The sequence below is a fragment of the Pecten maximus genome, chromosome 9, assembly GCF_902652985.1.
Source record: "Pecten maximus chromosome 9, xPecMax1.1, whole genome shotgun sequence".
NCBI classification, from domain to species: domain Eukaryota; kingdom Metazoa; phylum Mollusca; class Bivalvia; order Pectinida; family Pectinidae; genus Pecten; species Pecten maximus.
In genome coordinates this window covers 16,346,583-16,362,005 of record NC_047023.1, presented here as the reverse complement: position 1 = coordinate 16,362,005, position 15,423 = coordinate 16,346,583, and the positions used below count along the sequence as shown (strand labels likewise).

Sequence of the window (15,423 nt, the reverse complement as noted above, 5' to 3'; positions counted from 1 at the left end):
TGCTCCAATTTTGTATGAGATAGAGCCCTGCCAAGCTAAAATGTGGAAGAACGGATGAATGGACACAACATGGGTTACACAATCCTAGACTTCCTGGTGGATGCCTAATGAGGTCTTTAAAGATAAAGGGAACTATGGGCAGTTCACAAATATATACCCGACAAAAATCCTATAAAATGCAGATATCCATTTCAGGCTAGTCTTTGATCCTGTTGACATATCACAGGGACATTGTAGAGCATAAGCAAATTAAAATCCATATAATAAATAATAATTTTATTGCACTTCCCTTTCATATACAATCATACAAATACACTGTACATACAAATAATGCAAGATGAAAAATGGAAACGGTAACCTGACCCGTTTTAATACAACTTTCCAAAGTGATAAACATGTCCTGATGTATAAGATATCTCATTTGTTGCAGAACAAGATTCTACTTACACAAGCTTTCAGGCCCTGTATCTATCAAAGTTTTGCTGTCACATAATTTTTTTTCATGATAAAAGTTTTGTATTTATTTGGTAATAGTCCTTTGATAATTTGATGTGCTATTAAACGTGTGCATTGATTATTTTTTTAACCAGTTCAAATGTAATAGTTTATCAAAGTTTTGTCAGAAATGCATCAACATAGGGCAAAATAGGATAAAAATCTGTTGCCATGGAAACACAAACATTGGCATTAGTCTCATGACAGTTCAACAGCAAATGGTACTTTGTTGGAAGGAACATCCCAAACTTCAACACAGATGGAGAATCTGTAAATAAAAGAAAAGCAAAATGAGCACAGCTGACATAAATTTGCAATCCATCCCTTTGAATAAATGGTGTATCTGACTGAGTTAAATACTTAAGTGTGACCTTTGACCCTTACATTTGACCATTTTAATTGAATCAGGTGCAGAACTTTATGATAATATGGTGAGTATATGAAGAAATCAGTTGCGGGTTCCATGAGATATTTTGAACACAATATCTGTTCTATGAACAGCCGTCTACATGCATGTACAACCATACCCATTCCTCACCAGCCTCTAAACCCCATTTACTAAGCTTGGGTTATGCTACTTGTAGTTCTTTTCAAAAGATTACAATTTGCATTAAAAACAAAAGGCTAATACTGTACTACTCTACTACCTAGAATATCACATATCCATTCCAATGTCAATCTATTTTTACTGTGTTTATGAACACAAATACAAAATTGGAGTTTATACCATATCCATGTAATTGAAACACATCTAACAGCAAAATATAACATGTTGATATTAAGACCATTGAGTTAATTTTGAGTTTGGTACTTGGACAAAAATTGACATTCTCTAGTACTGCTACACAATGACATTCTTGGCAGAATTTGCTTGAGTATGTAACATCACATCAGCTGTTGATACCTTTATTATCCGTATCCAATACTTTATATTGCTGAAACTTCTGTTCAGTCTTTTCTGTGAACTCAGCCAGTGACATGGGCAGAACTTTGACTGACTCTATGCCGTGGTTATTGCTATTTAAAAACAGCAAACAAGAAATGCTTATCAATGATATTATATTGACAAAATTTGCAATGTCTTCATAAACCAAGACCTGCAGACTTCAAGGTATTATAGTTGAATGAGTGAAGTTGCTTACAAATAAGCCATGTTTCATTAAACAAATCATTCATTCTACAGTGATTCGTCTCTCAAAATTAAAATAATTAAAATAATGATTTTCTCTAATATCCATTTTTGACCTAATGAAAATTAATCGATAACATGGACATAAGACAACCACTTTATGTTACATATAGAATCATATGATAAACATGGCTCAAAAGCATATTTCTGTATTCGTAAATATTTACCCATCATCATGGTCCTTGTTATTTGTACACCACTGCCATATAAGGTCAAACAGGTCATTTGCCCCGCCCCCAGACAGGTCAGTCTGTAGTGGCAGCATGAAATCCTCCAATGTCAAGGTCACAGCATCAGTCTGACATTTGTATGTCTGCTTCCCTTCCAGAAACTCAATCCTGTGTTGGAAAAGGTGGCATAGATATAAAACAAAAAGTGTCATAGATATAAAACAAAAGGTGACACAGATATAAAACAAAAGGTGACATAGATATAAAACAAAAGGTGACACAGATATAAAACAAAAGGTGACATAGATATAAAACAAAAGATTACAGAGATATAAAACAAAAGGTGACAGATATAAAACAAAAGGTGACAGATATAAAACAAAAGGTGACACAGATATAAAACAAAAGGTGACAGATATAAAACAAAAGGTGACATATATATAAAACAAACGGTGACACAGATATAAAACAAAAGATTACAGAGATATAAAACGAAAGGTGACATATATATCAAACAAAAGGTGACAGATATAAAACAAAAGATTACAGAGATATAAAACAAAGGTGACATAGATATAAAACAAAAGGTGACACAGATATAAAACAAAAGGTGACATAGATATAAAACAAAAGATTACAGAGATATAAAACAAAAGGTGACATAGATATAAAACAAAAGATTACAGAGATATAAAACAAAAGGTGACATATATATCAAACAAAAGGTGACATAGATATAAAACAAAAGGTGACAGATATGAAACAAAAGATTACAGAGATATAAAACAGCCACCTTCATTTGTAGACAGTAAACCAGAAACTAACTTATTGGTAATCTTGGTATGGATCTTTGCAAAATATACATTAGAGTTTTTAGTTACATTTCAGTTTGATAGTTTCCTTTGTGTACCATCTTTATCTGTTACAGCTGCCATTTCAAAGTTAGATTATCCATTAATTCATAGTCAAGATCTATTAATACAATAATGTAAGTAAGAAGAAGATCCCTTCAGTAATTCTTCAGCAGTAGCAATAAGAATTTCAATAAGTCAAAATTCAAAATGACCACTGGGGACCGCATTGCAAATCTTATCATGGTTAAAATGTGGCATGTAAATCTAGGACCAATACCTCACATATATGTCCCTTAAGTTTCAAGAAGATCCCTTTATATTTTGTATTATGTAACTCTTTTGAAATAGAACCAAACTTCTTATGTTCAAATCCAAAATGGCTACTGGCAGACATCTTGAAAGTATCCTGCACAACTAGCATCCATATACTGAAAACGTCCCTGGAGTTTCAAAAAGATGCAAACAATTGATGCTAAAGAGCAGCAACAAGAATAATGCTATATTATACCATAATTTGTTCTCTCATATGTTTTAAAAGATGTTTAAAAATAGTGGAGTGTATAGGTATCGTTGAACTTACCAAACAGGGCAACAGCATGGCAGTGGTTTTCTTGGTGATATAGTGAATGTCACAAGGTGACAATCTGAAATCCAGAGTTCAGATTTACAAATTATTTGACTTTACTTTTTCAAAAAATACTGAAATACCTGAAAATTTCATTCTGGACATATTTGGAATACTGCATAAGAGACATTACTCTCAAATATACGGTGCTGGATTAAAGCTACCAATACTAACCTCCTGATCCATGTTGAAATAATTTAAGTAGTGATTATATATGCTGTGTTAGATATGAAGAATTTGGATATTCCACCTTCAGGTAACACTATGATACCTAGGGCTCTATTATAGTTAACCTTCCAGGAAAGGTCATGACAAATACCAAAGCTGTATCCTCATTAATATTGACACAACACTGTTTTATAAAAGCTTTAACCAAGCTGTCTTCGTGTGACATTAACACCAGGGGTATAGCAATAGCTCCCTTGGACTATGTCACGGCGAGCTAAAAATGATTCTTTTTATACATAACCTTTCTTTTCTAATCTGGAAATGTGTAAGTCTGAAACACAAATGAAAACTTTTTTAATTCATCTCGTATATAGAATTCATTATAACTTGTCATCTTTGTATTTTTTACAACTAATTCACAAGATATTAAACATTTATTTTAAAACAAAATGAGAAAACACTAATGTCTAGTAGATTAGTAATCTAATCTTAATTTGTTCACATCTTCATGTACTTCATATTTTGTTCAGATGACCTCGGAGTTTAGCCAATTAATGCATTGAAATTGTCAGTATGTTTTCACCCAGTACATCTAAGGAGATTAAACGTAGTGATGAAGGGTACCTTAATCAGTTGAGGATAACCAATGGTGTAATTTCATTCTATGTGAGTTATGGATGATAACAGAAAGACCCTGAGGTATTCCTAGACTGATAGGAACAATAACAATAGGGGAGCAGCCATTCTAGCATCACCAAGAATGCCACAAAGAGTCAATAGCTTCACAAATGACAATGCTTGTGCAGAATTACCTTTTTGTTTGAAAAGTTAACAGCAACAGCAGCAGGGAAATAAGAAAGTTGACATTTTACTGGGTAAATTCAAATTAAAACACACTGATCACCATATCCTATGTCCACATAAACTCTTGCCATCTTTGTCACAAATGGAATACATTTTGAAGGCCTGTCATCTATTGGTCAATACTTAATGACTAGATATTGGAATGGTCATCATATAAATGTGACCCTGATCTCTATCTTCAGATGTGCAGGCAGAGCGCATTGTAAAAATAAGCCACAAACAGAGGATTTAAATCATTAGATGACACCAATGTTTTTTCTTAGTACTAATTCCACCCTCCTCTTTCTATGTTCAGTAATGATAATAATAACAGATTTTTAATATTTCAATATTTAGTTTGGTTTAGTTTATTTTTGTTTAACGTCTTGTTAACAGCCAGGGTCATTAAAGACTTGCCAGGTTTTGGAGGTGGAGGAAAGCCAGAGTACCTGGAGAAAAACCACCTACAGTCAGTACCAGGCAACTGGCCCAAGTGGATTTTGAACTCGCAGCCCAGAGGTTGAGGGCTAATGATAAAGATACCTTAACCACTCGGCCACCGTGTCCCCTTCAATATTTAGACAGGGTTACACGTTTAGACTTTTGTCTAGTTGACAATATGGAACTGTAAAAGATGTCACAAATACATGTAAGTTCAAGTCAAATACAGTGGTAGCTTCAACTTTGACTTATCCTAGTTTTACGGTATGATTACTTACCTTTGACTTTGTCCAGTGTATCCTCTGTATCTATGTGGACAGTTACAGCAAATACTTCCTCAAGTTTGTCCTTTGTCTGAAACAAGGGAATGTCATTCAGAGTATGTCAGAAATAGTTTGAGGTACAAACATTCTATGTGACTAGGTATATATATGTATTTATATCTCTTTTTTTGACTCTCTAATTAGTGAATCCTAAAACAATAGTTCTGAAAAAAAAATATTCCAATTGAATAAGAAAAAGTACATATTTCATAAGATGAATTACACTAATGGCAAGTGTTTACCACAAATCCATTTCACATGGTATTCCCTTGTTTGACGCTTCTCTGCCTTGCATTTAATGAAAAGAACTTGATTCTAGGCATTTCATTTAATCAGAAGTCTTTTATCCGTTTAGACAAATTTGTCCCCTGTGACCTTGAATGGAGATAAAATGACAGCTTTACTTGAAACATCATAAGAAGATTGCCTTATTTAAGTGCTGGCTGTAGTGGTGACATCAATGTAATGATCTGTAGTGAGATACTGACCAGGGACAAGCTGTAAGAGGCTGTGAGTAACGTGGAACATCTCTGTAATCTCTGTCGGTAATCTTCCAGAGCATCTGGACAAAAATAAAATACTGATCAGCTTCAAGATACATCTGAATGTTCTTTAGATGCATATCATCAATTCAAAGAAGTATGTATCACCTGGGATATTTGTTTCCATCCATAACAAATCCAAATCTTGTAGAACCTTAATTGTATCAGAAACTTTCCTGATGTGTTTTAAAATATGATAGGAATATTCAATTTTATCCAATAATGGTTGTAATGGTACATGTATATTCAAACTCAATTATTTTCCTTTCTAGTTTTTCTATTGGAAACATTTGCTGGAATAAACTTTGAATATCATAGGAGATTAGTAACTGATAACACATCTTTTGAAGAGAAGGGCATCAGGGAGCTTATATCCAATGCACTGCCAGTCAGGAAAGTTGTTGATAATTTTCAGCTACATTATTGTGAATAATTTGAAAAAAAAGCAGTTCTGTAAAATGGTCCGCAACTCATAAATTATAAAATATCTATGTTGGAAGAAATAACATCAAATGGGAAAAAAGTTTCAAAGACTGCTTTACAGTAGAAACAGTGATGAGACACCCATTTAAACAATGATAAGAAAGAAATGTGAATATGTATCAGCTTTTGTACATGAATTAAATCATGACAAAGACACAACAACTTACCACCTGCCTCTGACTTCTCCTCTGTTAGTGTTGTTTTGTCTACTTCAGCTTTGATATCTTTCCTATTTACAATAAAGGGCAGAATTATACAAGTGCAAAAGATATGTACAAGTTGTACTCAGGTGAAAAAATATATATACCTGGTCTTCTATCTATCATTATGTTACTTATCAATCTAGGTTAACAAAAATATGTTTACACCTGCTAGAAATACACTGTAAAACACTTGAGTCAATCGCAAATCAATATCCTTTATGATAATTTATACAAAATAACACCTTTAGATAGTGGCCAAGATATTGGTAACTGATATAGCAGTCTTGCAGACTAATAGTTTATCATTTGCAAATAAAGTCATTTCTAGATTAGCATTCGCCAAATCATGTGTTTCCAAATATGTCTGAAGAGGTAAGTTTGCAAAATAAAGAATCAATTTGCAAAATCAAAGTGATTAGGTACATCGATCACTGCCTTGTTTTATTTTGAAATACATTGTATCTGAATTATGTTGAAATTATTCAATATACATCAACATCACTTGCATTCCCTAATGAATAGTCTTACCTGTCCAGTGAGAAGATTGGTGTATCCAATACAATTATCTGGCCTTTGTTTTTATCTAATGCACCTGCAATATCATAAAAAGTTTTCTCAGTAAAAGTGTGAAATATATAGTACATACACGACAACATGATTAACAACTGTTTCCAGTTAAAGGGACAATTTAGTCAAGTTTGTTTACTTTTTTATCATTTCACAAATTATTTCATGAAAGTGTACTTCAGTTCTCCTTATGAACTATCCTTGGTCATATATTGATACAAGTTTATGTTTTTCATGCGTTTTTCAATTAATTGTAAGGGGGATACTAATCGTATAACCATACGATTAATATGCAAATGAGCAAGTCGTCTCTACACACTTTGTATACATGTGTGCATGCAAGCACAGCCCCGTATCGTGACTGTAAACAACATTGGTTTGCATTTGAAGCTGTTTGCGGATATTTTAACTGCGGGTATCGTACCAAACGTAGACAGTGAATGGATAAACAAAATATATGGAGAATTACTGTTAGGTCATGAATATAACAGATATGAGTTTTTCGAACGGTTGCGACAACAGTGAAGAAGTTCTTACAGTTACGAGCGAGTTTGCCGAGACTTGACCTAGATCGGCCTACAGAGTTATGTTGAGTGCGATATTTTTGTTCTATACAACTTCCATTATCATGATTCCATTCGTACTTGTTATAAGTATTGTTCTGATTACATCATGGATGAAATAAATCACCTAGATTGGTGTCAGCGTTTGTTTGCATTCGTACACAAATGAAAATACAATCTTTTTCTGCATACGTATCGGCCGTATACATGCATGTGTGTACACAATTACATGAACACGAATTCCCGTTCGGTGACCCTGGAATAAACCTGTGTTTGGTCGATTTGAATTGTCAAAACAATAAATCATTATTGAATCTATCAATTATAATACATGTAACAACTGTTTGCCACGCATGTTGTTAAATCAAAATCCAAAGAAATAAGTATACATCGGATCTACCGTGCCGTCACTTACAACCAACTCTGTTCCCACCAGAGGGCGCAACAAGTTGCACTATATTTGGAGCATAGCTATATTTGACGTGGGCTTTCCCAAAACTTAAACTGACCATAATGGACATTGGCTACGTAGCAGATAACTGTTGACCACAGATTATTTAGCCTGGGTATATGTTTTATCGATTCTGCTTGAATTATTAAAAGCATGCTTGACTAAATTGTCCCTTTAAGGTCACTGAGATGAGTCTGGCTCATTCCTTTTGGTAATTCTGTGAAAATGTAAACAAAAGTTTGTCATTCACCTTGTGAAAAGGTTTATAACAAATCTTGAATGCTGACATCAAGAAGAAGTTAAAAATGCTGAACCTTGACTTAATATGCAAAAGAACATCCTTGAGTACCTCCTTCAATACCAGGTTCACAACATATCAATCAACTCTTTTATATCATGATTATAAGAAGAGATCTCCGTGAGAACAAAAGTTTACCCCAGAAGAATGGACGGATGATGCCATACACTAACACCACCATCAAATTTGACGGACACATAAAAAGTATGCAGCAATATATTAGCCTCAAAATTTCTTACAAACATTGCAAAACTAGAATTTTTGTCTCTGGTAATATAGTTCAATTTTCTTATTTCTTGGAGGATATGATTTTATCAATGAAGAAATAATATACCAGGAAGTATTGTTGACAAGGCTTCATGGACACTTTGAGCACTGGACATGGTTTGTAAGAGTCCTCTGATCTGTAAGTAAAGTCAGACACTGTTATTTTACAATAATTACATTCCTTACTTGAAATACTGAGATACATTGGCAACTTTCAACCACTATTCACCTTATTGATGAAACCTACAGTCTCTATTTATCTTATTGATAAAACCTACCCCATTCATCCTACTGATAAAACCTACAGTCCCTATTCATCTAACTGATAAAACATACAGCCCCCATTCTACTGATGAAACCTACAGTCCCTATTCATCTTACTGATAAGATATACAGTCCCTATTCATCTTACTGATAAAACATACAGCCCCTATTCATCTTACTGATAAAACCTACAGTCCCTATTCATCCTACTGATGAAACCTACAGCCCCTATTCATCCTACTGATAAAACCTCCAGTCCCTATTCATCCTACTGATGAAACCTACAGTCCCTATTCATCCTACTGATAAAACCTACAGTCCCTATCCATCTTACTGATGAAACCTACAGCACCTATTCATCTTACTGATAAAACCTACAGTCCCTATTCATCTTACTGATAAAACCTACAGCCCCTATTCATCTTACTGGTGAAACCTACAGTCCCTATTCATCTTACTGGTGAAACCTACAGTCCCTATTCATCTTACTGATGAAACACAGTCCAATCTTATTGATGAAACATACAGCCCCTATTCATCTTACTGGTGAAACCTACAGCCCCCGTTCATCTAATTGGTGAAACCTACAGCCCCTATTCATCTCAATGATGAAACACAGTCCAATCTTATTGATGAAACATACAGCCCCTGTTCATCCTACTGATAAAACCTCCAGTCCCTATTCATCCTACTGATGAAACCTACAGTCCCTATTCATCCTACTGATAAAACCTACAGTCCCTATCCATCTTAGTGATGAAACCTACAGCCCCTATTCATCTTACTGATAAAACCTACAGTCCCTATTCATCTTACTGATAAAACCTAGTCCCTATTCATCTTACTGATAAAACCTACAGCCCCTATTCATCTTACTGATAAAACCTACAGTCCCTATTTATCTTACTGATAAAACCTACAGCCCCTATTCATCTTACTGGTGAAACATACAGCCCCTATTCATCTTACTGGTGAAACCTACAGTCCCTATTCATCTTACTGGTGAAACCTACAGTCCCTATTCATCTTACTAGTGAAACCTAAAGCCCCTATTCATCTTACTGATGAAACACAGTCCAATCTTATTGATGAAACATACAGCCCCTATTCATCTTACTGGTGAAACCTACAGCCCCTATTCATCTTACTGGTGAAACCTACCCCATTCATCTTACTGAGGAAACTTACCGCCCCTATTCATCTTACTGGTGAAACCTACAGTCCCTATTCATCTTACTGATAAAACCTACAGTCCCTATTTATCTTACTGATAAAACCTACAGCCCCTATTCATCTTACTGGTGAAACCTACAGCCCCTATTCATCTTACTGGTGAAACCTACAGCCCCTATTCATCTTACTGATAAAACCTACAGTCCCTATTCATCTTACTGATAAAACCTAGTCCCTATTCATCTTACTGATAAAACCTACAGCCCCTATTCATCTTACTGATAAAACCTACAGTCCCTATTTATCTTACTGATAAAACCTACAGCCCCTATTCATCTTACTGGTGAAACATACAGCCCCTATTCATCTTACTGGTGAAACCTACAGCCCCCGTTTATCTAATTGGTGAAACCTACCCCATTCATCTTACTGAGGAAACTTACCGCCCCTATTCATCTTACTGGTGAAACCTTCAGCCCCTATTCATCTAATTAATAAAACCTACAGCCCCTATTCATCTCATTGATGAAACCTACAGCTCCTATTCATCTCAATGATGAAACACAGTCCAATCTTATTGACGAAACATACAGCCCCTATTTATCTCAATGATGAAACCTAAAGCCCCTATTCATCTTACTGATGAAACACAGTCCAATCTTATTGATGAAACAGTCAGCCCCTATTCATCTTACTGATAAAACCTAATCCATATTCATCCTACTGATGAAAATGACAGCCCCATTCATCTAATTGATGAAACTGACAGCCCCTATTCATCTTATTGATAAAACTTACAGCCCCTTTTCATCTTACTGATAAAACCTACAGCTCCTATTCATCTTATTGATGAAACATACAGCCCCTATTCATCTTACTGATAAAACATACAGTCCCTATTCATCTTACTGATAAAACCTACAGCCCCTATTCATCTCATTGATGAAACCTAAAGCCCCTATTCATCTTACTGATGAAACACAGTCCAATCTTATTGATGAAACATACAGCCCCTATTCATCTTACTGATAAAACCTAATCCATATTCATCCTACTGATGAAACTGACAGCCCCATTCATCTAACTGATGAAACTGACAGCCCCTATTCATCTTATTGATAAAACCTACAGCCCCTATTCATCTTACTGATAAAACATACAGCCCCTATTCATCTTACTGATGAAACATACCGTCCAATCTCATTGATAAAACCTACAGTCCCTATTTATCTTACTGATAAAACCTACAGCCCCTATTCATCTTACTGGTGAAACCTACAGCCCCTATTCATCTTACTGGTGAAACCTACAGCCCCTATTCATCTTACTGATAAAACTTACAGTCCCTATTCATCTTACTGATAAAACCTAGTCCCTATTCATCTTACTGATAAAACCTACAGCCCCTATTCATCTTACTGATAAAACCTACAGTCCCTATTTATCTTACTGATAAAACCTACAGCCCCTATTCATCTTACTGGTGAAACATACAGCCCCTATTCATCTTACTGGTGAAACCTACAGCCCCCGTTTATCTAATTGGTGAAACCTACCCCATTCATCTTACTGAGGAAACTTACCGCCCCTATTCATCTTACTGGTGAAACCTACAGCCCCTATTCATCTAATTGATAAAACCTACAGCCCCTATTCATCTCATTGATGAAACCTACAGCTCCTATTCATCTCAATGATGAAACACAGTCCAATCTTATTGATGAAACATACAGCCCCTATTTATCTCAATGATGAAACCTAAAGCCCCTATTCATCTTACTGATGAAACACAGTACAATCTTATTGATGAAACAGTCAGCCCCTATTCATCTTACTGATAAAACCTAATCCATATTCATCCTACTGATGAAAATGACAGCCCCATTCATCTAATTGATGAAACTGACAGCCCCTATTCATCTTATTGATAAAACCTACAGCCCCTATTCATCTTACTGATAAAACCTACAGCCCCTATTCATCTTATTGATGAAACATACAGTCCCTATCCATCTTACTGATGAAACATACAGCCCCTATTCATCTTACTGATAAAACATACAGTCCCTATTCATCTTACTGATAAAACCTACAGTCCCTATTTATCTTACTGATAAAACCTACAGCCCCTATTCATCTTACTGGTGAAACATACAGCCCCTATTCATCTTACTGGTGAAACCTACAGCCCCCGTTTATCTAATTGGTGAAACCTACCCCATTCATCTTACTGAGGAAACTTACCGCCCCTATTCATCTTACTGGTGAAACCTACAGCCCCTATTCATCTAATTGATAAAACCTACAGCCCCTATTCATCTCATTGATGAAACATACAGCTCCTATTCATCTCAATGATGAAACACAGTCCAATCTTATTGATGAAACATACAGCCCCTATTTATCTCAATGATGAAACCTAAAGCCCCTATTCATCTTACTGATGAAACACAGTCCAATCTTATTGATGAAACAGTCAGCCCCTATTCATCTTACTGATAAAACCTAATCCATATTCATCCTACTGATGAAAATGACAGCCCCATTCATCTAATTGATGAAACTGACAGCCCCTATTCATCTTATTGATAAAACCTACAGCCCCTATTCATCTTACTGATAAAACCTACAGCCCCTATTCATCTTATTGATGAAACATACAGTCCCTATCCATCTTACTGATGAAACATACAGCCCCTATTCATCTTACTGATAAAACATACAGTCCCTATTCATCTTACTGATAAAACCTACAGCCCCTATTCATCTCATTGATGAAACCTAAAGCCCCTATTCATCTTACTGATGAAACACAGTCCAATCTTATTGATGAAACATACAGCCCCTATTCATCTTACTGGTGAAACCTACAGTCCCTATTCATCTTACTGATAAAACCTACAGCCGCTATTCATCTTACTGATAAAACCTACAGTCCCTATTTATCTTACTGATAAAACCTACAGCCCCTATTCATCTTACTGGTGAAACATACAGCCCCTATTCATCTTACTGGTGAAACCTACAGCCCCCGTTTATCTAATTGGTGAAACCTACCCCATTCATCTTACTGAGGAAACTTACCGCCCCTATTCATCTTACTTGTGAAACCTACAGCCCCTATTCATCTAATTGATAAAACCTACAGCCCCTATTCATCTCATTGATGAAACCTACAGCTCCTATTCATCTCAATGATGAAACACAGTCCAATCTTATTGATGAAACATACAGCCCCTATTTATCTCAATGATGAAACCTAAAGCCCCTATTCATCTTACTGATGAAACACAGTCCAATCTTATTGATGAAACAGTCAGCCCCTATTCATCTTACTGATAAAACCTAATCCATATTCATCCTACTGATGAAAATGACAGCCCCATTCATCTAATTGATGAAACTGACAGCCCCTATTCATCTTATTGATAAAACCTACAGCCCCTATTCATCTTACTGTTAAAACCTACAGCCCTATTCATCTTATTGATGAAACATACAGTCCCTATCCATCTTACTGATGAAACATACAGCCCCTATTCATCTTACTGATAAAACATACAGTCCCTATTCATCTTACTGATAAAACCTACAGCCCCTATTCATCTCATTGATGAAACCTAAAGCCCCTATTCATCTTACTGATGAAACACAGTCCAATCTTATTGATGAAACATACAGCCCCTATTCATCTTACTGGTGAAACCTACAGTCCCTATTCATCTTACTGATAAAACCTACAGCCGCTATTCATCTTACTGATAAAACCTACAGTCCCTATTTATCTTACTGATAAAACCTACAGCCCCTATTCATCTTACTGGTGAAACATACAGCCCCTATTCATCTTACTGGTGAAACCTACAGCCCCCGTTTATCTAATTGGTGAAACCTACCCCATTCATCTTACTGAGGAAACTTACCGCCCCTATTCATCTAACTGGTGAAACCTACAGCCCCTATTCATCTAATTGATAAAACCTACAGCCCCTATTCATCTCATTGATGAAACCTACAGCTCCTATTCATCTCAATGATGAAACACAGTCCAATCTTATTGATGAAACATACAGCCCCTATTTATCTCAATGATGAAACCTAAAGCCCCTATTCATCTTACTGATGAAACACAGTCCAATCTTATTGATGAAACAGTCAGCCCCTATTCATCTTACTGATAAAACCTAATCCATATTCATCCTACTGATGAAAATGACAGCCCCATTCATCTAATTGATGAAACTGACAGCCCCTATTCATCTTATTGATAAAACCTACAGCCCCTATTCATCTTACTGATAAAACCTACAGCCCCTATTCATCTTATTGATGAAACATACAGTCCCTATCCATCTTACTGATGAAACATACAGCCCCTATTCATCTTACTGATAAAACATACAGTCCCTATTCATCTTACTGATAAAACCTACAGCCCCTAATCATCTCATTGATGAAACCTAAAGCCCCTATTCATCTTACTGATGAAACACAGTCCAATCTTATTGATGAAACATACAGCCCCTATTCATCTTACTGATAAAACCTAATCCATATTCATCCTACTGATGAAACTGACAGCCCCATTCATCTAACTGATGAAACTGACAGCCCCTATTCATCTTATTGATAAAACCTACAGCCCCTATTCATCTTACTGATAAAACATACAGCCCCTATTCATCTTACTGATGAAACATACAGTCCAATCTCATTGATGAAACCTACAGCCCCTATTCATCTTACTGATAAAACCTACAGCCCCTATTCATCTTACTGATGAAACCTACAGCCCCTATTCATCTTACTGATAAAACATACAGTCCCTATTCATCTTACTGATAAAACATAGTCCCTATCCATCTTACTGATGAAACCTACAGCCCCTATTCATCTTACTGATAAAACCTACAGCCCCTATCCATCTTACTGATAAAACCTACAGTCCCTATTCATCTAATCAATGAAACCTACAGGGATATTTATCTAATCAATGAAACCTACAGCCCCTATTCATCTAATCAATGAAACATACAGCCCCTATTCATCTTACTGATGAAACATACAGTCCAATCTCATTGATGAAACCTACAGCCCCTATTCATCAAATTAATGAAAACTACAGCCTCTATTCCTCTTATTGATGAAGATGATGTTTAAATACCGCAGGTATATTGTGGAATTACAGAAAACTACAGTCAAAGGATTGCACAAAAGATAATACAAGTGAAAAGCACATTAAACACAGATTTAGTAATACACTGTTAAACATACTGCAAAATAATGCATAGAACACTTCATCCTACAGCTTACTCCATCAATATTAGAGGATTACATGGTGAGAAATGAATAACGGGCATCTTGTTATAGTAATCGGATAAAGAGATAACCAATGGCCTCTTTTGTTATAGGGGTGTTAAAGTTACCAATTTCCACCTTCTAGCACTCATCAATGTACTTCTGTAACATAAGAGGCCACTTTTCAACTGATCTATTATTTTGCA

The 15,423-nt window shown here is 35.5% G+C and overlaps 1 protein-coding gene across 1 annotated transcript in view; it reads right to left on the bottom strand.

Moving 5' to 3' along the window:
- Positions 1-261: 261 nt before the first annotated feature.
- Positions 262-15,423, bottom strand: part of LOC117334714 (AP-5 complex subunit beta-1-like) — a 32,599-nt gene continuing 17,437 nt past the window's right edge. Inside the window, exons 16-25 of the mRNA XM_033894502.1 lie at positions 8,550-8,619; positions 6,865-6,928; positions 6,301-6,362; positions 5,597-5,670; positions 5,064-5,139; positions 3,803-3,832; positions 3,289-3,352; positions 1,852-2,022; positions 1,400-1,512; positions 262-763 (exon numbers count right to left, since the gene is read on the bottom strand). Of these exons, the coding sequence (XP_033750393.1) occupies positions 609-763; positions 1,400-1,512; positions 1,852-2,022; positions 3,289-3,352; positions 3,803-3,832; positions 5,064-5,139; positions 5,597-5,670; positions 6,301-6,362; positions 6,865-6,928; positions 8,550-8,619 (879 nt within the window). The 3' untranslated portion in view covers positions 262-608. The remainder of the gene's footprint in view (positions 764-1,399; positions 1,513-1,851; positions 2,023-3,288; positions 3,353-3,802; positions 3,833-5,063; positions 5,140-5,596; positions 5,671-6,300; positions 6,363-6,864; positions 6,929-8,549; positions 8,620-15,423) is intronic.